General features: G+C 39.3%; 1 protein-coding gene across 2 annotated transcripts; it reads right to left on the reverse strand.

The window, feature by feature from the left end:
- Positions 1 to 3,731: 3,731 nt before the first annotated feature.
- On the reverse strand, positions 3,732 to 26,177 carry LOC136225926 (carotenoid 9,10(9',10')-cleavage dioxygenase 1). Of its 2 annotated transcripts, XM_066014096.1 has the most exons (14): positions 25,876 to 26,176; positions 25,343 to 25,413; positions 25,226 to 25,240; positions 24,920 to 25,031; positions 21,581 to 21,680; positions 21,123 to 21,185; positions 20,888 to 20,998; positions 20,621 to 20,805; positions 19,929 to 20,067; positions 19,154 to 19,271; positions 18,973 to 19,074; positions 18,549 to 18,800; positions 4,387 to 4,498; positions 3,732 to 4,051 (listed from the first exon to the last, which is right to left on the reverse strand). In XM_066014096.1, exons 1-14 carry the CDS (start codon positions 26,122 to 26,124, stop codon positions 4,022 to 4,024), a joined length of 1,659 nt encoding a protein of 552 aa, XP_065870168.1. In that variant the 5' UTR covers positions 26,125 to 26,176; the 3' UTR covers positions 3,732 to 4,021. The 2 variants fall into 2 exon arrangements, with proteins under 2 accessions (XP_065870168.1, XP_065870169.1); XM_066014097.1 differs by lacking the exons at positions 3,732 to 4,051; positions 4,387 to 4,498 and having other exon boundaries at positions 18,549 to 18,826; positions 25,876 to 26,177.

The following is a 26,177-nucleotide window of genomic DNA, read 5'->3' on the forward strand; positions in this document are numbered from 1 at the left end:
GAGGAAAGGAAATGCCAGAGTGGGCACTCTCTAGGTCCACAGCTTCCTCTCTGAACAGGTCCTTGTAGAAATCAAGGGCAATGCGCCGAATGTCCTCCTCCTCAAAAATCCACTCACCACTGGCGTCTTTAATAGCCTCGATCCTATTTCGCTGTCTCCTAATGATCGTTGAGAGGTGGAAAAACCTGGTATTCCGGTCCCCGTCTTGAATCCAAGCCTTCCTAGATTTCTGGAACCACAGAAGCTCTTCCTGTCTAAGCACAGCTTCCAACTCGTTCTGAAGAGCTCTTAGGTGACCATTCAGGCTATGATCAAAACGAACCTCCAAGCAACGCTGAACACCTTCCATTCTCCTCAAGAGTTTGTTCTTCCTCCTGATAATATGACCAAAAGTATTTTTATTCCAAACAGCCACATTCCTCCTGAATTCCTCAGTAGCGAGGAGAACATCAGAGTGGGGATGCCAATTGCTTTTAACGAAATCCTTAAACTCGGGGTGAGACTCCCAAGCCACCAGATACCTAAAAGGTCTATTACCTTTCAGTCGATTTCCTTTGACCAAATTAATGAGGATAGGGCAATGGTCTGAGTGACAGAAAGGGAGATTAAGTACCTTGACCTCAGGAAACCTATAAATCGCTGCAACATTAGCGTACACCTTATCCAACCTAACAAACACACTATTCCTTTTCCAGGTAAATTTGTGGCCAGCAGCACCCAGGTCCGAAAGCCCGCACATATCCATACTTTGCTTATGATTAAGACACCGGTTCACATAATAATTACCCCCTCCTCTCTGATCACTCAAGAGGGCAATGTCATTAAAATCCCCGGCAACCAACCACGCCTCCACCATGTTAGAGCTAAAAGAATGAAGGATCTCCCACAGCCTTCTTCGGTTAGTCGAAACAGGATCAGCATAGACGAAGGTAATAAAGAAGGGTTTATTACCCGGGTAACACACCTTACTATGGATGAATTGACTGTCCATAGTAACAATATCAATATTGACTTGACCTGGCTTCCAAAAGAGCCAAATCCCCCCTGCCCGGCCAGTAGCCTCCGACCTGACGCAATTCCAATTCTTAAACTTTCTAACCACCTCATCTGCTTTGGCTCCACTAACCTTGGTCTCAAGAAGGACAAAGCAGGAAGGGTTAAACTGTTTAATGAGATCATTGACATGAATGCGGGTAGCCTTGCTTGCCGCACCTCTAACATTCCAAACGAAGAAGTCCATCAAAGGGGGAGACTACAGACGCAGGCCCAAACCCTAGATCAGGTATTTGTTCGGGGCTCCGGAGAGCCTAGAGGCGGTCCCAGAAGGACCCCTTTTCTCCAAAGAATTCAAACCATGAAGGTTCTTTTTAGGTTTCCCTTTGGGATTCTTCAAGTTTAACTTACTCACTCCTATAGTCTTACCAATAGGAGCATCAACAGGAGGATGTAGAGTACTCGCCTCCCTACTCAAACCCTTCCCAGCTGACAGGATAGACTGGGGAATCTCTTTGCCTTTAGCAGAAGCATTAGAGACAAAGAGAGGATTAATAGAATTACCCAGACTAGAGGCATGCTCTACCGACTCCAGACCAGGCATGCTTAAATCAATCTGCTTATCAGAAGGATCCGAGTCCTGATCTTCCTCCATAGACAAAACACCGAACCTTGACCCGGAACCCGAAGCTGAGTCCACTCCAGTCTCAATCCCCTTCTTAATATCCGAGGGTCTGACCTTGATCTCAGGAGCAATCTGGAGAGTAGTCATCTTCGTACTGATATCTGGTGAATGATTAGCATTAACATTAGCCCGTGGCTTCCTTCTCACTGGCCTCTTGGCAAGCATCCATGGGCCAAAGCTCCTTACTTCCCCTTGACTCTTCTCAGCTTCGCCTATGATAGGTTGCACCAACTCCTCCACGTCCTTCCTCCTCTTAGGACAACCCTCAAGGGTATGGCCAAACATACCACATTCATAGCAGATGTTGTGTATACCTTCATATTCAATATGATAGACCTTGTTTTGAGTACAGAACTGAGAAAGAAGAGGCTTAGCGAGATCAATATCGATACAGACCCTGGCAAACTTGCCTCTCAATGCCCCAATGGTAGTCTTATCAACATGGTGGACTTTCCCAACAAGGCTACCAATCTTGTTCAGGAACCTATCACTGTAGTATTCAAGAGGTAGGCCCGGGAACCTAACCCAAGTAAGGATCCTGTTAATAGAGCAATCATGGGGATCAAAATTTGGGACCCAAGGTCTCAGAGCCAACACATGATTGGAGATAATATACGGACCACCATTCACAACAGCATTGAAATCCTCAACCCTTGTGAATTTAATGACATAATAGTCATTTTCAAGGTCTGTGATAGTAACCTTTCCTTTCTTCGCCCATTGAGCCTGGATCCTCTGGGCAAAATAATTGAAACTGATCCTTTTCCCCAACACAGTGACGATTAACGCCAATTTTCACTTCGATCTCATGACCCGCTTGTCATCTGAAGACAGCCGGATCCTAGGACACAGCGGGTTATCAGGCTCTCCATCCTCAGAATCGGAATCAGAGAGAAAATCCCCGGAATCATTCTCAAAAGCATCCACCTCCATCATATAATTTAAAGTTATTATATTTTTTTTCTTAAACCTCCATTTATTTTGTACATAGGAGAATAAAATTACCCTTACTTATATAAATAAAAAAACTTATTCTATAATTTTGGCAAAAGACATTGAATCTCCTGATCTTTCATTTTTTTTTTGTACATTAAACACTGAATCCTTTATTTAAAAACATTAAGTCACTGATCGTTTATTTTCTGTCACATTAAACTCCTGATGACCACAAAAGTGAAACTCGGTTAACGGAATATTATTCATTTCACTTGCATTCGGAATTTTTATTTGTAACAGTCCAATATAATTTTTAATGTATAATGTCACTATAGAGGGCGAGCCTTGGCGCAATGGTAAATGTTGTTGTCGTGTGACCAAGAGGTCACGGGTTCGAGTCTTAGGAGCGGCCTCTTGCCAAATAAATTGACAGGGAAAGGCTTGCCCCTAGTACACCCTTGTGGTGGGACCCCTCCCCGGACCCTCGCTCACCGAGAACGCGTAGTGCAACCGGCCGCCCTTTTTTTTAAATGTCACTATAGAAAAAATATAAAAACTTTATTTCAAGTTGGGAAAAATATAAGTTTAAATACAAATAAAATGAATAGAGTTTTTTTTAACTGAATTAGATATTCATTCCCTAAAAAAAAACTGAATAGATATTCACAATTAACTAGTTTGACAAGCACAATTTTATAAGATGTTTTTTGCCTTAAATTTTCAAATTTAGCACATTTGTGCAATATAGAAATTTGAGTAATATATATACACAAATATTTCTAGTATAAAAATACTCTATTATTTATTCTCGTTTTCTTTTTTTTTTTCTAATGTAATATTTCAAATTAATATTAAAAATTATTATGAATATCTATAATTTTATCTATAAAATTTATTAGAGATGAAAAGTTTACATTTAAAATGTTATAATATAAGCCGTACTCTTAATTTTATATATTCTTTGATGAACGTAACTAATTAAATTTTTATGATTATAAGATTAATTTTTATATAATCATAAAAATTTACTGTATATTGAAAATATTAGAATTAAATAGGAAAGAAAAAATAAAGATTTATTATTTTAAATTTATTTAATCTAATTTGACCGAGTTGATGAAAACCAGAAGTGAAAGAGTATGTAATTATTTTTAAAAATGTAATATGTAAAATTTACACTTTGTTTTATATTCTTCCATTGTAGATAAATAATCAGCCAATTCTTGTGGATCGAGAAGCATTAAATTTAAATGGCTGTTGAGGTGTGAAAGTTACATCTCCTCAACTTAAACAAATTACAGCAGAGTTTCTATTTATTAGGAGACTGCATACACACATGAATGAGGTAAACATACTCCTATAGATTTCATTTTGTCTCCTATTTCACATAACTCCTGCTATCAACAATTATAAAACCGTCTGCTCTTGAAGTTGTTCCTGTTCAGCATCATCAGCATAATTTCGGTTAAGCAGATAATAGAAAGAATATCTCATGTCCTCTCTCAAACACCTCATTATATCTTCAATGTTCCCATCCTATAAATCACCAATGATAATATTCTGCAGTTTTTTCCTTTTGGCATTTTTTTTTTCAATTGCATAGACCGTCTTAATCTTAATATAGGAAAGGATTAATCTTCAAATTCCAAAGTCCTACTATCCTCATAAAATCACTCATCCAACCAACCAATACATGCTTTTGAGAGTAGTAAACTTCAAAAACAGAAGAAATTTATTGATTTGATGAAATTAAATCTAGAATTTATACTAACCTCTGTCACAAAGAAGGCGTGGAACCCATATGGAACTCTATGGGGCAGTTCAACTATGGCAACAGGATCAGCTGACATTGTTTTTGCATCAATTACATTCACGGCTGATTTTCTGCAGTAAACATAATAAAAAATCAGTAATACACGGTGGTTTCTTGAATACTTGAGAGAAGTAAAAGAAAATGCCTTTAAACAAACCAATACCCACATTCCTTCACAACTTGGGAGGTTGAAGCAAAAAGGTAAAAGGAAAAGTATAGATTCAATAGTTCCAAACAGCTCTGCAATTTATCATATGACTATACGAATGTAAAATTTTCATCACAATAAAGTCTGAAGTTTAAATTTAAATTTAAATTTAAATCGACTCCATACTGCAGGAACAAACTCTGCTTCGCGAGAAGCAACAGGTCTCCCACAGGACACTTGAGGAGATGATGCAGAAAACTATCACCTCCTTAGCCTAACTGATTCAAGGGACAAACAAACCGTCTTCTTCCACTTCTTCTTCTACTGGTAGCCTTTGTGATAATAGGGGAAGAAACTCACTCCACATATCTGGTGCTAATCCAGATAAGGGAGTTTTAGGCAACCCAAATGGTAAGGATATGAATGATCCTGTCAATGGGAAAAAACCCTTACTTCAATAAGCTCCTTCCCAGATGTGACTTGTCAACCTTCAATGGAACTGACGGGAGCTATGGATTTCCAAATGTGCAATAAATACGTCCAATTGTTTGAGGTACTGCTTGAGAAGAAGGTGGAGCTGGTAGGCTTGTATTTACAAGGCAAGGGTATTGGAATTGGATCCAAGGCAAGCATAGGTGAATTGGGAGGAATTTGTAGATGAAGTGGAGGAAAGGTTCCAAGATACTTTACTGAGCCAGTGATGTGGTGGAGCAAATCTCCCAGCTCAAACAAACCTCCACAATTTTTATCAAGACCAATTTGAGTTGGTGAAACTCAAAATGGAAAAGGTACACCACACCATCACTGAATCTTACTAAATTAAGATTTTCTGTGAGATGCAGTCAACCCTGTGATTTGTATTTTGCAATCAGGCAAGCCAAACTTCAGGAAACCCACCTGCAGGATGTCATTGAAATCCTTCACCCTAAACCCACATTCAGATCTCCCCTACCCACTAAACCACGGACCCGAACCAATCTGAACATTCCTAAACCTATACATGGACCCTCAACCAATAGTCACAACAACCCAAGACAATAGAAACCAAAACCCACAATTCAAATCCATTTGTGAAGAAAAACTCTTGGAGCATGCTGGAAGTGTGATGAGAGGTGCTTTCTAGGCGGCCAATTCACCCAAAAGAAACTTAATCTATTAAATATGGAGGGAGGGATAGAAGAAGGTGAGGAAATTCAGGAAGAAATGGGTCAAGGGGCAACTGAAGAGCGAGGAGGGGAAGAATTAGAACACACAGCATTGTGCATCAATGCATTGTATGGTGGAATCAACGATGGAACTCTGAAACTTAAGGGGTACCTAATAAGAAGCCTATAATGATCCTAATTGACAATGGGAGTACCCACAGTTTTGTGGAGCTCAAGCTGGCTAAGGAAGCCAAGCTTCCCCTAGAGCAAATCAAGCCTATAGCTTTCAGTAGCTGATGGTAGACACAGTGACTGCAAAAGGTAATGACTGCTTATGGTCCATGGAGAATGCTCGTTTCAAGTTCAATGTCAGAGTATTGGAATTAGGAGATTATGACCTAATCTTAGGAGTGGATTGGATAAGGTGCCGTACCGCTGTTACATTTGATTTTGGTAGCAACAAACTGCTCGTACAGAAGGATCAAAAGCAGCTGGAACTCCAAGGAATGACAGAAGCAGTCACTCTCAAATTGATGACTCTCAAGTCAGCCAATCAATTGGTGGGATTTTTCACTAGAAATATTCTTGTTATTGCTTCGACTCATATTCCCGAAAAAGCGGATCCTGCTCCAATAGCTCTAAATAAATTAAATACATGCATTAAGATAGGAAGGCTTCTTATTCCACAACAATGAAAGCGTAACCATAAAATACGACTGTAATCGAAATGCATACATTTATCTCATACTCATACACTAGAGGGGCTATAATTGGAGATATCATTATTTCTAGTATAGAAGTTCCAATAAAAATGGGAAATGTCTTACCTTTGAGCGGTTTGAACTATTGGTTTACGTAATTGGAAGTAAGAAGTTAGGTTTGCGACGAAACCTAGAAATTGATCAGTGGTCCAATTTGAGTACATGTAGTCACTCAAATTGATGACTCTCAAGTCAGCCAATCAGTTGGTGGCTAAAGGGTGGAAGGGTGTTCCATCTAGGCTGTTTCTCATGTCAGTGACCGAAAACCCCAAACCATGACTCTCCCCTACCACAATAACACAGAACCAACCTAACAAACTGGTACAACACTTATTAGATTAGTACCAACATCTATTTCAGCCACCAAAAGACTTACCTCCACTTAGATCTCATGATCATGCAATTCTAACTTAAGATTGGCACTGACCCAATAAATGTTAGACCCCCTATAGGTACTCTCACTATCAAAAGAATGAAATTGAGAGTGTTGGACTTCCGAAGATGTTCTGGGCAGAAGCAGTTAACACTGCAGCATTCTTGATCAACAGAGGGTCATCGACTCCCTTATAGAATGGCATTCCTGAAGAGGCTTGGAGTGGCAAGCAGGTAAATCTGTCATTTCTACGAGTATTTGGATGTGATTCATATGTTCATATTGCTCCCCTTGAGAGAAGTAAGTTAGATGCGAAGTCTGTTAAATGCACGTTTATTGGATACGGCGGTGATGATTTCGGATATCGGTTCTGGGATAGTCAGAACACGAAGATTATTCGCAGTCGGGACGTTGTTTTCAACGAGCAGATGATGTACAAGGATAAAAAAAAAATTAGGATTTCTTGGGCGATTAGGGTTTCTTGAGGAGTATAAATATAGCCTCTTTCTTTGTAATCCGCATCTCAAAAATTATAGTGAAATATCCTAGCTCGGTAGTGCTCCCAGACGTAGTCATTCAAATTGAGTGGCGAATTGGGTAAACAATTCTTGCGTGTTTGTTTGTGTTTCGTTTATCGTAATTGCATTAGTTCCTAACTATGAAGCACCGACTCGGGTGCGGACACGACAAACGGCATTTTTAGAAAATATGAGACACGGGTGCGGCGGGACACGGCAAATTCTATATAATTAATTCTATATATATTAGATATAAAATATATAGAAAAAACTTGCTAAATCACAAAACAAATCGAAGAAGGAAGAGAAAGAATCTCTAAGCGTTTATAATCGCGATACATTGGTGAGAATTAGATGTAGTTTAGGTTTTTTTTGTCAAATTTTGTAATTGAACCATAGGTTTTAAAAGATTTTAAAAAAAACCCTAAACTTTTACATATTTTCACCATTAGCCGAGTCCCAGCCGTGTCCCCCCGAGTCCCAGCCGTGTCACCGCCGAGTCCCATCCGTGTCACTGTCGAGTCCCATCCGTGTCCCATGTCACCGTCGTGTCCCCAGCGAGTCCCCGAGTCCGGCGAGTCCGACACGGCCACGGCGACCCCGGGGAAGAGTCCGTGCTTCATAGGTTCCTAACAATTGGTATCAGAGCGAGGTTACTGGGGCTATTACGATGGGAGACGGAAAAACACCTGTGGAGAAATTCGATGGTTCGGATTTCGGTTTCTGGAAGATATAGATCGAGGATTACCTGTACGGTAAAGATCTGTACCAGCCACTAGGTGACCATCCAGATGATATGTATGATAAAGAGTGGAAGCTGTTGGACAGAAAAGTGATGAGCGTGATTCGCCTGTCGCTGTCCAGGAACGTGGTGCATCACGCGGTGAAGGCAAAGACCACGAAGGAGATGTTGGAGATTTTGAGTTCGTTGTACGAGAAGCCCTCCGCGGCAAACAAGGTTCATCTGATGCGACGGCTGTTTAATCTGCAGATGACGGAGAATATAGCAGTGGCGACGCTCCTGAATGATTTTAATATGACGATCACTCAATTAAGCTCGGTAGAAATTGATTTCGACGACGAGGTATTAGCCCTAAATTTGTTATCTTCTTTACTAGAAAGTTGGAGTGGCACGGTTACTGCTCTAAGTGCTTCAGCATGGAAAGAAAAACTTAGGTTTGATGATGTCAGAGATCCGATTATAAGCGAGGAGATTCGCAGGAAAGAGTCCACATCTGGATCAGCCTTGAATGCAGAAAATCAAGGCAGGTCAGACCACAGGTCAAAGCAAAATCGTGGCAGGTCTAAGTCAAAAGGGAGAGGGAAACCTGCCAAGGACAAGAGCCACATCAAGTGCTGGAATTGTAATGAGAATGGTCATTACAAGAATGAATATAAGGCACCGCAGAAGGACAAGTCAGTGAACTCAGCCAGCGAAGATTTTGGTGATGCACTGATTCTGAGTGATTCAACTGCAGAAACCGCAGCAGAAGCCTTGGTATTGAGCGAAAAAGTCCTCTTGAGTCTTGGGTGTTAGATTCGGGAGCTTCATTTCACTCATGTAGTAGCGCAGATTTGATGGAAAACTATACCCCTAGGAAGTTCGGAAAGGTTTATCTTGCTGATGATGAGCCTTTGGAGATTGCAGGGAAGGAAGGTGTTTCGATCAAGAGCCCGAATGGATCTGTGATAAAGATGTCTGGTGTAAGGCATGTTCCTAGCCTAAAAAGAAATCTGCTGTCAATTGGGCAAATGGATGATGAAGGTTATTGTGTGATATTCGGAGGTGGTGCCTGGAGAATAACCAAAAGAGCCATGGTGGTTGCTCGTGGTGAGAAGGTTAGGTCGTTATACCTAACAGACAGCGTTTGTAACAGCATTGATGTTGTGATCGAGAATGTCAATGCAGACTTGTGGCACTGTCGTCTTGGTCACATAAGTGAAAAGGGGATGAAAGTGTTGTGTTCAAAGGGTCTGTTGCCGGATCTGAAAACCAGTCTTGTGGTGGTACGGAAGGCACGGACTCCACGAACGTCCCGCTTGCTGAACTGTATGAGACCCTTAGTAATCAGGAAACGAATTTCTTTCATAAGACTAGAGTGGACTGGCTTTATTAAAGGTATTATTTAGAATAGAACCCTTTTTGCTCATAAGTAAGCGCTGGTAGGAGCAAATTCTAGTCATTTATGCAGCTGTCAATGGATTCTGTGATCGAATGCTGATCTTGGGCTGTGTTTGGATTGCATCTTCGGGAAGCAGAAAAGGGTCAGTTTCTCTAAGGGTGGCAGAACTTTGAAGAAACAGAAGTTAGAGTTAGTTCACAGAGATCTATGGGGTCCTGCACCTATGAAATCTCTTGGTGGAGCTTCGTACTACATGACCCTCATTGACAACTCCACTAGGAAATTGTGGATCTATTTTCTAAAAAAAGAAATCTGATGCTTTTGATTACTTTCGAAAATGGAAAGCCCTAGTTGAGAATGAGGCAGGTCTGAAGGTAAAGTGCTTAAGGTCTGACAATGGTGGGGAGTATGAGCTTAGGGAATTCAAGGAATTTTGTGCTGAGAATGGAATTCGCATGATGAAGACTCTGAAAGGAACTCCTCAGGAGAACGGAGTAGCAGAACGTATGAACAGAACTCTGTGTGAGCGTGCTAGAAGCATGAGGCTGAAGTGTGGACTTCCGAAGATGTTCTGGACAGAAGCAATTAACACTGCAGCATTCTTGATCAATAGAGGGCCATCGACTCCCTTGCAGAATGGCATTCCTGAAGAGGCTTGGAGTGGCAAGCAGGTAAATCTGTTCTTTCTACGAGTATTTGGATGTGATTCATATGTTCATATTGCTCCCCTTTAAAGAAGTAAGTTAGATGCGAAGTTAAATGCACGTTTATTGGATACGGCGGTGATGATTTCGGATATCGGTTCTGGGATAGTCAGAACAGGAAGATTATTCACAGTCGGGACGTTGTTTTCAACGAGCAAATGATGTACAAGGATAAAAAAAAAAAAAAATTTAGGGTTTCTTGGGCGATTAGGGTTTCTTGAGGAGTATAAATATAGCCTATTTCTTTGTAATCCACATCTCGAAAATTATAGTGAAATATCCTGGCTTGGTAGTGCCCTTTGACGTAGTCATTCAAATTGAGTGGTGAACTGTACAATTCTTGCGTGTTTGTTTGTGTTTCATTTATCGTAATTGCATTAGTTCCTAACAAGAAGTTGGTAGAAGAGATGCTAGTAAATACCAGCCCTTATGCGTCCCTTGTTCTATTAGCCAAGATGGCTTCGGGAGGTTGTGTGGACTACATAGAACTTAACAAAGCAATGGTTAAAGAAAAATCCCCAATACCAGTGATACAAGAGCTCATAGATGAACTTAAGGGGTAGAGATTTTTTCCAAACTTGATCTTAGGTCAAGTTACCGCCAGATAAGGATGAAAGACCAGGAAATAGCAAAATTGGCTTTAGAACTCATTCAGGGCATTATGAGTTCTTAGTGATGCCATTTGGACTCACTGATTCCCCAACGAACTTTCAATCACTCATGAACGTTGTATTCCAACCAATCCTTGATTTTCCTACTCAAGAAGGCCAGATCCAATGGACCCTAATGCCTCCTAAAACATGAAGATAACCGTGGAACTTGATTATGTATTAATAAATACAGGTATTTATACAAGAGTGAACCCAACCCTAACCCTAACCCTAGAGTGTATAATGAGAAATGTAACCCTAATATATATAAACCTATCACCCTCCCTCAAGTTGAGCAAGGGTATTCCAAATGCTCAACTTGGAACATAATAAACGAAATTTATCCTTAGACAACGGTTTGGCTAGCACATTAGCAAGTTGATCAAGAGTAGGAATGTATTGAACTTTTAATAACCGCTTGGACGCACGATCTCGGACAAAGAAAAAGTTGACCTATATATATTTACTGCGGTGATGAAAGATCGATGATGTTGTGGAGCAGCTATCTCAACCGAGACAAACTACCACTGTGGGAGCTTACAAAGACCAATTTATAGAAAAAGCAAACTGCTCCTAAAGAAGGTTTATCCCACTATCACTAATTCCTTTTATATGTCTAGTTCCAATGTTGGTCTTAAGCTTAAGATTAGATCTTCGCTAAGATGTTAAACCTAATAATACCTATCGTCCATCTGCACCCATTAAACCATGGAATGCAAATTCTACTTCCACGCCAAAACTTGCAACTAGTAACTATGTACCAAACTCCAAACCACCTAACCCTAAAACTGTGGCATCAAATGCCACCTATAAACGAGCACGCAGGTCTTGCTGGAGATGAGGGGAGAAATATTATCTTGGGCATTAGTATGCTCCTCTGAAGCACGGACACGCCATAGACCCAACGTATCGCGTGTCGGATACGTATCCGATACGGAAACGGCCGGAAACGCCTAGGACACGGTGTCGGGGCCGTTTCCGTAATATCGGAAAGTTGGACACGCGTATCAGTGAAGGATACGCGTGTCCCAGAAAAAAAAACAAGCGATTCTTCAAATGTGAAAAAACAGTCGTTCAACTTCAATCATCGATCGTCGTTATTCCAAATAGATTTGGAGAGCCAGAAACTCCAAAGGACAGGGGAATTAATGCCAGAAACTCCTAATTAATACGAAAACTCTCAAACTTCTCCATCCATCTATATAAATAGGGCTGCTAACAATCTTTCACAATTCATTCACATTCTTTCTCTATTCTTGCGTTCCTCTTCCTACTCAAATTTCTAAGTGTTTTCCAAACTTTTAATCTCTTTCTCTGTTAAGGAGGAAAGCTTTTATTATGTTTAGTTAAGAGTTTTATAATTTCGTTTATATGTATATATTTAGTTATATTACAAAAAATCATATATAAAAATATATTTTTAATATTTATAAATGTGCCCCAATATTTTTAATATTTACACGTGCCCCCCACGTATCCGTGTCCTGTGTTTTATAGAAATGACGTTTCCCGTATCCGTGTCCGTGTCGGATACCGTATCCGTGTCCGGGCAACATAGGTATGCTCAGAAGAAACTCAACATGATCAACATGGAGGCTGAGGATCGGGAAGAATTGAACATGACAGAGGAGGAAATCCAGCTAGAACAAGAGGAGGTGAGTGAAGGAACTCCTTAACATATTTCATTGTCTATAAATGCAATAAAAGGGTAATGAATAAAAAGGGCAATGAATAAAAGGACTATCATGATACTGATAGACAGTGATAGTACACACAGTTTTGTGGATATGAAGTTGGCCAAGGAGGCCAAACTGCCAGTGCTCCAAGTTAAGCATGTGTCTATTTTAGTGGCTGATTGAAGGCAGCTAATGGTCTCCACCAAGTGTGATGACTGCCAATAGACCATGCAATACCAAGTTTACATTCACTATGAGAGCCTTAAAGTTGGGTGACTATGATCTGATTTTAGGGGTGGATTGGATGAGGAAACATTCTACTGTTACCTTTGATTTCAATCAAAATAGGCAAAATAGGCTACTTATTCACACGGATAAGAAGCAGTTGGAGCTAAAAGAGATGACTGAAGAAGTCAGGCTTAAGGTTATGACTCTAAAGTCCATCAATCAACTAGTAACCAAAGGATGGAAGGGGTCACTTCAAAACTCTCCCTAATGGCAGTCTCCTGTAGTAAACCCAGCGTAGAAAACACCATATAACCCAATAGCTCCACCAAAATTCCAGCCCCTACTTAACCATTACCAACATATATTTCAAACCCCCCACCACATTACCTCCATTAAGATCACATGACCATTCCATACCCCTAAAAATTGCCACTTATCTCATTAATGCCCAGCCTTACAGATACTCTCATCATAAAAAAAAAATGAGATTGAAAAATTAATAGCAGAAAATGTTAGCTAGTGGAATCATACAATCCATTTAAAGCCCTGTTACGTATAAACGTAGGACAGCTAAGTAATTAGCTATTAGTTTCTTAGCTATTAAGTTTCATTACTTAGCTATTAAGTTTTAGTTCCTTTTATTAGTTTCTTAGATACTAAGTCTTAGTTACTTAATTGTTAAGTTTTGCTAGCTGTCATTTCTTCTTCTTTAAGTACCTTTTTGCAACTGCTATAAATACAGCTTTTTGTCATTGTAAGGGATCATAAATATTAATGAAGAATCTATTTCCTCCTTCTCTTTCTATTCTCTCCTCCTAATTCTAATCTTTCTCTCTCCTATCTTCTAAATTCTTAACTGTCAGCTTCATACCTGACATTGGTATCAGAGCATTCCTTCCTCCGGCCCATTCTATGAATGATCAATAGAAGAAAAAACAACCATGGAAGCCCTAGCAAATCAACTCAGAGAACTTACTACCCAGTTCCATGATCGATCAGAATCCACAGCAGAGCAACTTGAGAATATTCAGGCTCACCAAGCATCACAACAACAACGATTTGAGAATCTTCTTGCTGAACATAACACCCTTCGAAAGGATCAGATGAATTATCATCATTACTTGGAAAAATCCATTCTAGCTCTTTCACAAATCATTCAATCCCAGCATGGGATTCTCCATACAACTCCTCCACCTTCAACGGCCAACACTGCAGCAGAATTGAACAAGGGCCTTTTGGGGCAAACATCCTGGTTCTCAACAGGTTGAAGGCCCTTCACAAAGGAACCTTCCCTACAATAAGCTCCTTCCAAAGTGCGATTTACCATCTTTTGATGGAACAAATGTAGAAATGTGGGTCAGCAAATGCAATAAGTATTTTTAGTTGTTCAAAGTTGAAGACGACAAGAAGATCCACTTAGTGGGCTTGTACTTGCAAGGCAAGGCGGAGAAGTGGTTCAGGAATTGGTGGCCAGGCCAACCACTCATTTCTTGGCAAGAATTTGTCGAAGTGATTGAGAAATGGTTTCAAGAAACAGAAGCAATGGATCTGGTGGAGCAGCTCACCTTGCTCAGACAAACTGGATCTGTGGTGAACTACCAGGATCAGTTTGAGGCCATCAAACTCAAGATGGAAAAGGTACACCCTAAAAATTCTGAGTCCTTCTACCTTTCATCTTTTACCACTAGCCTTAAACTTGAAATTAAATCTGCAGTCAGATCTAGTCATCCTACTGACTTATATGCTGCCATTAAGCAAGCCAAATTGGAAGAAATTCATCTAAAAAATATGATGGATTTGCTTAAACCTAAGCCTACATTCAGATCTCCTAATCCTATTAGAACCTTCACACCTTATTCCAACTCCAACCCAAAACCCTACTCAAACTTCACCCCAACACCTAACCCTTCTACTAAACTACCTGAAACCAAAACTGCTACTAACAATACACCACCATTTATAAAAAAAAAGCTCTTGGTTCATGTTGGAAATATGGGGAAAGATATTTTCCAGGCCACAAATGTACAACCAAGAAGCTAAATGTACTCCAAATGGAGGAGGGAGTGCAAGATTTGGAAGAGGAAACAGAAGGAGAAGGAAACGAGGAGATTGAGGAAGCTGGTAATATAGAAGCAGAGCATATTGAGTTGTCACTCAATGCCTTGGGTGGAGGCATCAAGGATGGCACTCTCAAGTTGAAAGGAGTCCTGAACAAGAAGGCCATCATGATACTCATTGATAGTGGAAGTACCCACAGCTTTGTGGATACTAAACTTGCTAAGGAGACAAAGCTACCCTTGGAAAGCATCCAACCAGCAGCAATGTCTGTAGCAGATGGCATGCAATTGACAGTTAATTCGAAATGCAATGATTGCGCATGGTCGATGCAGAATGCCAAGTTCAAATTCACTGTCAGGGTTTTAGAACTGGGAGAGTATGACCTAATTCTTGGAGTGGACTAGATGAGAGTCATTCTCCAGTGACCTTTGATTTTGGTCAAAGCAAGTTATTGATCCAAAAGGATAATAAGAGTTATTGATCCAAAAGGATAATAAGCAATTGGCCTTAAAGGGAATGACAGAAGAAGTCACTCTTAGATTGATGACTCTTAAATCAGTCAATCAAATGGTGGCCAAAGGATGGAAAGGTGTCACTTCAAAACTACAAACATCCCTATTCCACCTAACCCTGCCTTACAACCACTCTTACAACAATACCAACATTTGTTTCAAACCCCTACTACTCTGCCTCCTTGTAGGACACATGACCATGTAATACCCTTAAAAGAAGGCACTGAACCTATCAAGGTCCGACCTCATAGATACTCTCATCACCAGAAGAATGAGATAGAGAAACTCATTGAGGAGATGTTGACCAATGGGATCATTAGGCCAAGCAATAACCCTTTTGCTTCTCATGTGTTACTAGTGAAGAAAAAGGATGGAACATGGCGGTTCTGTATTGATTACAGAGAGCTCAACAAGGCAACCATTAAGGATAAATTTCCAATTCCAGTGATCCAAGAGTTAATTGATGAACTCAAAGGGGCCAAATTCTTCACTAAACTGGGTTTGAGGGCAGGCTACCACCAAATTAAAATGAGGGAGCAGGATATTGAGAAAACTGCCTTCAGAACTCACTCAGGGACTTTGAATTCCTAGTTATGCCATTTGGCCTCACTAATTCCCCAGCTACTTTCCAATCCCTAATGAATACTGTTTTTAAGCCACACCTTAGGAGATTTGTCCTGGTTTTCTTTGACGACATCCTGATATACAGTCCTTCCTTATCGACCCATTTGCATCACCTACAATTAGTATTTGACTTGCTAACTCAACATCGGTTGTTCGTCAAAGTCTCTAAATGTGAATTTGGAGTTCAACAAGTGTCTTATTTAGGCCACATTATCTCGAGTGAAGGAGTTGCAACTAATCCTGTCAAGATTGAAGCCATGGTTAATTGGCCCCAACCAACCACCTTGAAAGGACTAAGGGGGTTCCTAGGGCTCACTGGTTACTACAGGAGATTTGTCAAGAACTATGGGACCATTAGTAGACCCTTAACCAATCTCCTTAAGAAAGACAACTTCCAATGGACCGAGGAGGCGACCACAGCGTTTGAACTTCTTAAAAAGTTAATGACACAGGCCCCAGTCCTTGCAATGCTAGATTTTTCTAAACCCTTCATTTTGGAATGCGATGCTAGTGGGACGGGACTTGGAGCAGTCCTAATGCAAGGCAACATGCCTCTATGTTATCTATCCAAGGCACTCAGTCCACGGAACCAACGCCTCTCTGGCTTATGAGAGAGAGTTGTTGGCAATTATTCAAGCCTGCACCGCTTGGAGGCACTACCTGGAAAATACGACTTTCATCATCAAAACTGACCATGAAAGTACCAAGCACCTACTTGAGAAAAGGCTTCATACGTATTTGCAACATAAGGGAGTCTTGAAGTTGTTAGGATTGGATTACACCATTCAATACAAGAGTACAGTTAACAACCAGGTAGCCGATGCTCTATCGACGCAATTTGAAGAAACAACAGACACTCCACATGCTTTGGCTATTACTATACGCTTTGGCTATTACTATGGCAGTGCCTACATGGTTGGAAGAGGTCCATGCCTCCTACGATGGAGATGAAGCAGTATTACAGCTCATACAGCAGCTGACAGTTCAACCTAACCAAGTCTCTCACTACTCCTACAAACAGGGTATCCTCAAGTTTGGAATGAAAAAGTATATATGTGGTCATTTTGTTTTTTATAAGCATTTTGTGTCCGACATCATTCTACTTGTTGTCTATATAGATGATATTGTTATTACACGGAATGACATCTCAAGGATTTCATCTTTAAAAACCTTCCTCCATGGCCAATTCAACTAAAAGCTTAATATGTGACCCACTGCCAATGTAGTTAAAGATCCAATTCATATTAATATCTGACACACCCTGGCACACGAATACCAATAGGCTTTGAAACGTGAACAACACATGCCCATCTTATCATGTGTTGAAATTAAATCAACAAATGGGGTTGCCAGGAATTGAACTCTTGATCACTTGGTCCAAGAGGCGTCGATACCATATCATATCATTGAAACATTTAAAGTAAAAGCTTAAACTTTTAGTTCAATTGGTTCCATGACAGAGAATAAGGTGGCCAATGCCTTTTCTAGACAACATGAGGACCTTACCAGCTCTATCTCAAAAGTCATGGCTATCTACACGGGACTTCCATTGTGGATGGAAAAAAATTCACAGTTCTTATACAGGGATGGCTCCCTCTTCTCTTATCCAACAACTAGTTATTCACCCGTTTGCTCATCCTAACTACACCCATGCCAATGGCCTTCTCATATTCAAGAACAGCCTCTACATTGGTCGGGACAAACTGGTCATGGTTTGTCATAATTCCACTATGGGAGCACACTCTGATATTAAGGGTACTCTTACTCGCCTGCAGCAACAATTTTATTGGCCACACATGCCCCATAATGTCACCAAATGGATATCAACATGTGACACATGTCACTGCTGCAAGGCTGATCATGAAACTTACCCTATCCTCCTCCAACCTCTCCCCATCCCAGTTGTAGCCTGGCGAGACATAGCAATGGACTTCATTAAGAAGCTTCCAAGGTCTTCGGATTTTGACACCATTTTGGTGGTTGTGGATAACTTTTCTAAGGGTGGCCATTTCATTGCTCTCTCTCTCTTATTCGTTTGCTGCTGCTACAATAGCCATGCCTTTCTTAATAATATATTTAAACTCCATGGCATGCCTTGGACAATTGTGTCCGACAGGGACAGGATCTTTACATATTTTGGAAGGAGATGATGCAATTGCTTGGTACCAAGCCGCATTGACCCATTCAATTCTATTTCTGTACTGGGAAATATTCCTGACATAATGGGAGCTGCCGTAAGGCAGACCCACATGCCACTTTGTTTCCTTTCCAAGGCTCTAAGCCCAAGGAACCAACAATTGTCAGCCTATGAAAGGGAGTTGCCGACAATCATTTACGGCTGCATAACCTGGAGACATTACCTTGAGAATGCTCCTTTCACATCAAAAGACACCATGAAAGCATCAACCATATGTTAGAGCAGAAACTCCATACAATCTCTTTCTCTCTCTCTCCCTAAATCTATCCTTCTTCTAAATTCTTCTGTCAGACTCAGTTGACATTTTCCAAGTTTCTGGAATACTTAGCTCGACTCTTCAATGAAACATAAATGAACAAATAAAAATTCACATAGAGGAAGGGTCATGAAAAAAGAAGTATTACCCAGTGTTTTCATCATGCACAAAGAATATCAAGTAGCCATCATCTTCCTCAGAAGTAGTGCCAGGTTCCCTAGGAACAAAAATAGCCTCTGAACCAAATCTTCCGGGTCCTAGATCGAAGATGCCTTTCACATTTCCTCCAACTTCAAGCCCTAGTTTCCCTGGCTGGGGTTCACCATGCAGATCAAATTTGATAATCCCAATGACCTTGGCAATGCTATCCAGAATAGTTCCATAAACAAATCTTTGTTTCCTGAATTCAAATGGTACAATTCATGACTGTAAATGGAAAAAAAAAATTGCATTTCATTTTACATTCAAATAAAAGAGCAAAAAACATGTATTTAGACCAGGACTGTCACATGTAGTATTTGTTCATATGCGAAGTGTAAAACTTAGCTCCCCATATTTATTTACATCACTACCTGCCAGTATAGCTCTCATTCACCCGGGGAAAATCAACAGCAGATGCAGAGAGCCTTTTTTGTGAAGCTATACCAGTTTTCATGTTGAACCTCATCTCATACCTATTTAGAATTAATAACAATCAGAAACAGATGAAATTCTATAATGAAACTCATCAGGAATGTGTCATAATTTGCTTACAGCTCATTTGCGAAATTCTGAAGTTTTTCTTTCACCTCCCCACTGACCATACCTAAATCTGGATTTTCAAGGCGGCAAGTGATCAAAACAACTTCATCCTCCTCCTCCCAAGCATTGGCTAACAAGACAAAAATAATAATAATAATAATAATAATAATAATAATAAGTCAGAATGGGCAAACTTGAATTGAATTTTTCAGAAGATTACTATCCTTAACTGAAAAGGATTATCAATGTTGAAATTCCAAATTTCCCCCTGATGGGCCAAATATTTTTTTTTTTTTTTTTTTTGAAAGCTCTTGGCAAGTAACAGATGACAAAGTCGGAAAAAAAATAAAACACTTGCACAGCATTGTATATTCTTCCAGACTTATAATGAATTCAAAAGGAACCGAACCTAGTTTAATATATAATTACAAAATTAAAAAAAGTTTAGTTTATATCTCCATCTACTAATTCTGTATGCAAAACATACATAGCAACTTCCTAATTTTGCAACTTGGAACATTTTCATATATATAATGAGCCATTGAGGCTTGGAGATGATTGCTAAGTAAAATCATATTATTATGAGGCTTGATGTAACCTATTGGATCAAATTGTCCGTTTTCTGGCCAGGGACATATACCAAGATTAAGCATAAGACATGAGAATATTTTACAATTATTGGTAATTAAGCTCATAGTAAAAGTAATCTACTTTCTTAAACTACAGCTAACCTGACAACTAGACAGAGCACAATGCGGGGGCAACATGGGAAAGTAAGTAGCCATACCATTGTGAAATATGAAGCAGTTAGGAAGCTCGAACCATCTGATTAAACTTTCATCCTTTGCATACCGTGGAAGAACACCAAAACGAGATTTTTTTGTTGCATCAAATGAGAATATAAGCTTCTTTTCTTTTATCATTTCCTGTACACAACCCAAAATTAAAAAGAACAATAGTGTGATCATCTATGTAAAAGCGATTCCCAGCTAAATTGTGCTACTAGAGAAAATGTTTTAAGCTTTATTCGTGTCTCTACTTCTCACTCTATATATTGAACTAAAGTATAAAAAGGTTCTATTGGTTCTCAAAATAGTTTTTTTTTAAATATGCTTATGGAAACAGTAACAGAAGTACAGTAAAAGAACGATTTCCATGCAAATATATTATCTAAAAATAGAATATTCGGCGAACTAACATGGTCTGCAGTTTTCTGTTAAAAATATAAATCAGAATAAGTGGCACATTTTCTTGGCAAATTAGTTGCTACTTGCTACTTCAGGATTAATCCTTTTCATTATTGAAGAGAGTGACTCAGCAGTTTTAGCCTTAAGAACACAGCCACTCATACATGTTTATTCTTAATCAATTAAAAAGAATTTGCTTTCATCTAATATGTACAAAATCTATTAGTAATCTTATTTTAATATATAGCAGATGCAGAAACTCCAAGATTTCAAAGCTCAAGAACTACAATACCTTTGGCCTAAAGTACATAGGCAGATCCATAAAAAGTGCATAATTCTCGGTAATTGCAAAATCGTGCATCATTATGGGGTCTGATACTGTTATAGGTACAGGGTCATGCATGAGACCATCCTTTGAAATAACTCTGTATGTTATATAAGGGGGTTCGTGTGCATAGCCAAAGGTAAACATCTCCCCTTCATCCAAGGAATTCAAATGTTAAAAGATTTTGCGTCATAGCAGTAGATAAATGAATTTCTTGATGATTATATTGATTACCAGTAAATGGATCAACTTTTGGATGAGCAGTGAATGAATGTTTAAGTCTCTTGTCATAATCCAACAAGCCAACAGTTTGCAGATCTCCATCTTCCATCACTTTAACCACATCTGCAGGATTAATTGGAGATAAATTATATTTCCACAAATGAAAGCAAGACATACTAAAGAATTTGGTATCCCAGCAACTCCTGTGGTGACTTCAGAAAATAAAATAAAGTGAAGATTGGCTTACAAGGCTTATCTGCCTCTTGAAGTGCTAAGAGCTTTCCATGGTGATAAATAAGAGCTGTATTAGCTGGAAAAATGCTACATGTGGTTAGTTTCTAGCAAAACCATTAGGTATCCTCAATTATTGCACATGTTCTAAGTAGAACATGAAAATAAAAACATGCTATCTAAAGGTTGCTAGTTTCAGGAGATTCCAAAGGGCTCTCTAATTTGAAGGAAATGCATAGTTAGATCTTTAACATTTCCTCTACACAAAGGAATAGAGAAAAGAAAATCAACTTAAGAAGTTCAACTGCTTTTAAGACCTTTGCCTATAATGCATCATCCAATGTACATAATAGAGCTGAAGTGCATAAAAGAAATTTATTCTTAGCTTGTGAATAATTTAAAAAGAAATTGCATAACTGCATAATCCAAAATAAGATTCTTGCAATGAAGCAATGACTAACTGAACAAAGTTACCTGTCCCATATCCATATGACATGTCCAATACTTTTGTCTTTGTTCTTAGAATCTGCATGTTAACCATGAATAATCCGAACAGCCCCCTAAGGTCTCCTATCTGCAAATGATTATTATAAAATGAAAGAAAGTTATCCTCAAGAAATAACTGCAGCATGACATACTCTATGATAGGCAAAAACAAACTCAATATGTAAACTGCAGAGTGCAGATTTGAGAAACTATCAATAATGCTATTACTAAACACAAACCTTCTGCATTAGCAGTGAGATTAACATATGTTCCATGACCTTTTAATTGGCAATGATAGACATACTTTGAATTCATATGCGGACATCCACAATTTACCAAAAGAAAGATATTCATATCTGTAATGTATATAATTGTAACTATATATTAGTTTAGGGACCTATTAGCATATTAGTTTAGGACCTATTAGCATACCTAGTTAGCTTCTCTTTATATATAAATGCCTAGTATCCTAATAATACAACTATTGAGTTTTCTCAAACTATATGGTATCAGAGTCTGCCTCAGTATGCAGAGTTTTTCTTTTGTGTTTGCCCTAGTGTGCAAACTGATTTAGGGTTCCACCCACTTCCGATTTTCGTTTTTCCGGCCACCTACTAATTTCACCACCCGGCCCAGCCTTCTGCCCACCCTCAGATCGGCCTTCTCACGGTGGTCCGGCATCATTTCGACCGGCGAGGGCACCGAACGCGCCACCTACCTCCGGCGACTCTCCTCCACGTGCCGTCACTGCCACCTCCGGCCGCCGCTTCAACTCCGGCCACCACCGTTGGCTTTGTCTCCCTTCGATCGGCCACCTTGTCAACTTTGTTTCGTGTTCCAACGACTTTTGTTTTCTCACCCGGTGGAGGTTAGTCCTTGTTTATGTTTCTTTTGCTGAAACTTGTTGGGTTGTATTTTTCTTTGCTAAAATGGCTCACGAAAAGGATAAGAAAGTTGAATCTAGCAAAAGTGTGGTTAGTAGCATTATAACGGTTTTCCCTAAGATTACCGATCATAAACCGACGGGTTCCAACTATTTAGACTGGTCTAAAACAATTAAGATTTATTTGCATAGCATCAGGAAGACTCGTCATTTAACTGATGATCCGAAGACAGATGATGAGGATTGGATGGCAGATGATGCCCGTTTGTTTTTAGGTATCAAGAACTCTATTGATACGTATATTGTTGGGTTGGTTCGTCATTGTGAGTATGTCAAACAACTTATGAACTACTTGCAAAATTTGTATGCCGGGAAGGATAATTTGTCTCGCTTATACGATACGTATAAGTCTTTCTATACTAATGATCGTCAAGGCCAATCTACTCAGGATTACTATATGCAGTTGTGGGAAATTTTTCAGCAGCGGAATGAATTACTGCCTTTGAGTAGCGATATCAGAGTGTTGCAAGTTCAACGGGAACAAATGTTTGTTCTTCGCTATCTGTGTGGACTTGGTTCTGATTTTGAGGGTATTACTTCTCAAATTCTCTCTAGTGCCACCATTTCTGATACTGAAGAAGCTCTTAGCCGTGTTTTGCGAAGTGGACTGGTTCAATCATCTACTCCTGTTGTTCCTGCTTCCAGTGCTCTAGTGAGTCACAAGCCTTCATCTGACCGCTCTTATAAGGATCCGACTAAGGGTGGTACTCGGGACACCAGAAGTCCAACTGAAGGGAACAGACTCTAGTGTTATTACTATCATGAGCACAGGCACCGGTCTGCTCAGGTTGTCACTAATGATACTACATCCTCTGGCTCGACTTACACCCTTACTGCAGATGAATATATTAAGCACGGTTTGGAAAGTTTAGCCAAGCAATTGAGCATTTAGAGATGAAGAAGGGTAAGTGTGATCACTCTGTCTTTTATAAACATTCAGCTTCAGGTATCATTCTCCTTGTCGTCTATGTAGACGATATTATTATTACAGACAGTGACATTTCAGGAATCTCGTCTCTAAAATCGTTTCTCCATGGTCAGTTTCATACCAAGGATCTAGAGCCATTGAAGTACTTCTTAGGAATTAAGATGTCAATGAGTAAGAAAGGAATTTTCCTGTTTCAAAGAAAATATGTTCTTGATTTGTTGTCCGAAACAGGAAAATCTGGAGCTAAGCTATGCAGTGCACCTATGACTCCGAAGGCGCATCTCACATCAGAAGGAGAGCCCTTTAAAGAGCTTGGAAGATATAGTCGTTTGGTTGGAAAGTTAAACTATCTTAAAGTAACTAGACCTGATATTGCCTATTCTATTAGTGTTGTTAGCCAGTTTATGTCATCTCCCACCATTGATCACTGGACTGCACTGGAACAGATCTTATGCTACTTAAAGGGAACTCCTGGCTGAGGCTTACTTTACAAGAATTATGGTCATACCGAGATTGAGTGTTTCTCCGATGCAGATTGGGCAGTAGATAAAGATGATAGGAGATCCACTACCAGTTAATATGTCTTTGTTGGAGGTAATTTAATTTCTTGGAAGAGCAAGAAACAACATATTGTTTCTCGCTCCAATGCAGAGCCTAAATATCGAGCGATGTCTCAATTAGTGTGTGAGATTATGTGGATTCTCCATCTCCCTTCCGAACTTGGTTTCGACGTCACCATTCCGGCAAAATTATGGTGTGATAATCAAGCAGCTCTTCATCTTGCTTCCAACCCTGTGTTCCATGAACGTACTAAGCATATTGAAGTAGACTGTCACTTTGTTCGTGAAAAGCTAGAAGAAAACATCATTGCCACAGCCTACATTGGCACCAATGAACAGCTTGGGACATTTTTACCAAAGCCTTAAATGGGGTTCGGGTAAATTACATATGTAACAAGCTGGGCATGTCAAATATTTATGCTCCAGCTTGAGGGGGAGTGTAATGTATATAATTGTAACTATATATTAGTTTAGGGACCTATTAACATATTAGTTCAAAGACCTATTAGCATTTATACCTAGTTAGCTTGTCTTTTGTCTTTGTATATAAATAGCTAGTATCCTAATAATACACCTGCTGAGTTTTCTCAAACTACAATATCCATTTAAGGTCGCTGCATATTAAACCGTAGGAATCCAGCTTTTTATTAAAAGCTACAAGTCATAATGTGAAAAGAAATCCCTGAGAACAGTAGACATGCACGCTCAAAAACTATTTTGCGTACATGATAATACTGAAAAAAAATGATAGCCAATTATTCATACAGACAAAGCACTTTTTCCTTCTCAACATGAAAAGCAAATGGAGTTGAAGTAAAAAACCACAAATCCTGCCTGAAATCACATATCTAACATTTCAAATAGATGAATTCCTTTCAGGTCATTCAGTTCTGTACCTTCATAAATCTTGCACCTCCAAAAAATTCTTCTTGTTTAAGGCGGGATGTCCTCACATAGCGACGGACATAAGTTGCCTTTCCATTTTTGATACGCATACCATGAATCATGCTGGAATTTATTTTATTTTAAAAGCCATGAACTTATAATAATATATCAATTCCATGAAAGTTAGAGTATAAGGGACTATTGATAGTTACTCCAGGAGAAGGATAATCATCTTCCTCATAAAAATTGCGTTAGATTAACATACCATATTCAGTTTAATCTATTAGGCAGATAAAAGTAACAAAAACTTCACATACCCGTCTCCATCGAACCTGCACGAAATGGGAAAAGGAAAAAAGAAATTAGCAAAAATATCAATAATTAAACTTTCTCTCCGGTTCAAGTAAACAAGAAGAAAGGTACATTGGACATACCAGTGATACCCAGCTACAGGAGAAAACTTTGGATTAGGACCTACTCTCACAAACTCCCCATTCAAGCAATCCTTTTTCCAAAACAATATAAAATAGACTATGTTAGTGTTCAATTAGGCAAAACCTATATCAAACTCAGAAGTGTTTCAATACAAAATTTATCCAATTAACTCGGATTTCTCCCTACTGAATTAAATTGAAATTCAGGTATGAACTAGAATAGGCCTAACAACACATAATTCGGGGAAAAAAAACATATCTAAGTAATTATATCCCAATATTTTAATCTAATTTAGATTTAGTAATCAGTTGTTAATTTATTTTCGAGGGATTTAGAAGAAGTTACTTATAATGCCTTCCCACTGTGATAAACTTTGATAGAAGAAATTAATTAAAAAGGTAGTAGTTGATTATAAGAAAATACAAGAACAGACATGTCAAATTTGTAACAGATTATAGTATAAAATAGCAATATCAAAGAGTACAAAAAGAAATAAATCGTGCCATGTTGAAGAAAGATAAGATGAACTCACAGGAAGGTAACCCTCAACAGAAAGGTCTTTAACGGGAGGAGTTTCATCGGGAACCGGAGCGAAGTTACCGGAAAGATAATGGAGAGGCTGAGAGGTATCGAACATCAATTTGACAATCAACTTTTCAAAGAGGTCAATAAGCTTCGAAGCGAGTCCTTTTCTCGGCGAGGGATTGACATCGACGATCGCCTGTCCTGCTCGGCCGATGGACCCCTGCTTCTTCTGGAACTCCAATTTCTCCTCCGCCATTGTCGTTATGAGGGATCCTAGTTGCTACTTTGGACTGATACTCCAGGTACAGT

This window comes from Euphorbia lathyris, chromosome 4, assembly GCF_963576675.1.
Source record: "Euphorbia lathyris chromosome 4, ddEupLath1.1, whole genome shotgun sequence".
Taxonomy (NCBI): domain Eukaryota; kingdom Viridiplantae; phylum Streptophyta; class Magnoliopsida; order Malpighiales; family Euphorbiaceae; genus Euphorbia; species Euphorbia lathyris.

Bases quoted from the DNA above. Each gene is read 5' to 3' on its own strand.
- LOC136225926 (XM_066014096.1), bottom strand. From the start codon at position 26,124: ATGGCGGAGGAGAAATTGGAGTTCCAGAAGAAGCAGGGGTCCATCGGC. The intron at 21,681-24,919 runs GTACAGAACTGA...AATCATTTGCAG, and splicing joins GAGGTGCAAGATTTATGAAG to ATAGGAGACCTTAGGGGGCT. The intron at 4,052-4,386 runs GTTAGTATAAAT...GATGCTGAACAG, and splicing joins ACGCCTTCTTTGTGACAGAG to GAACAACTTCAAGAGCAGAC.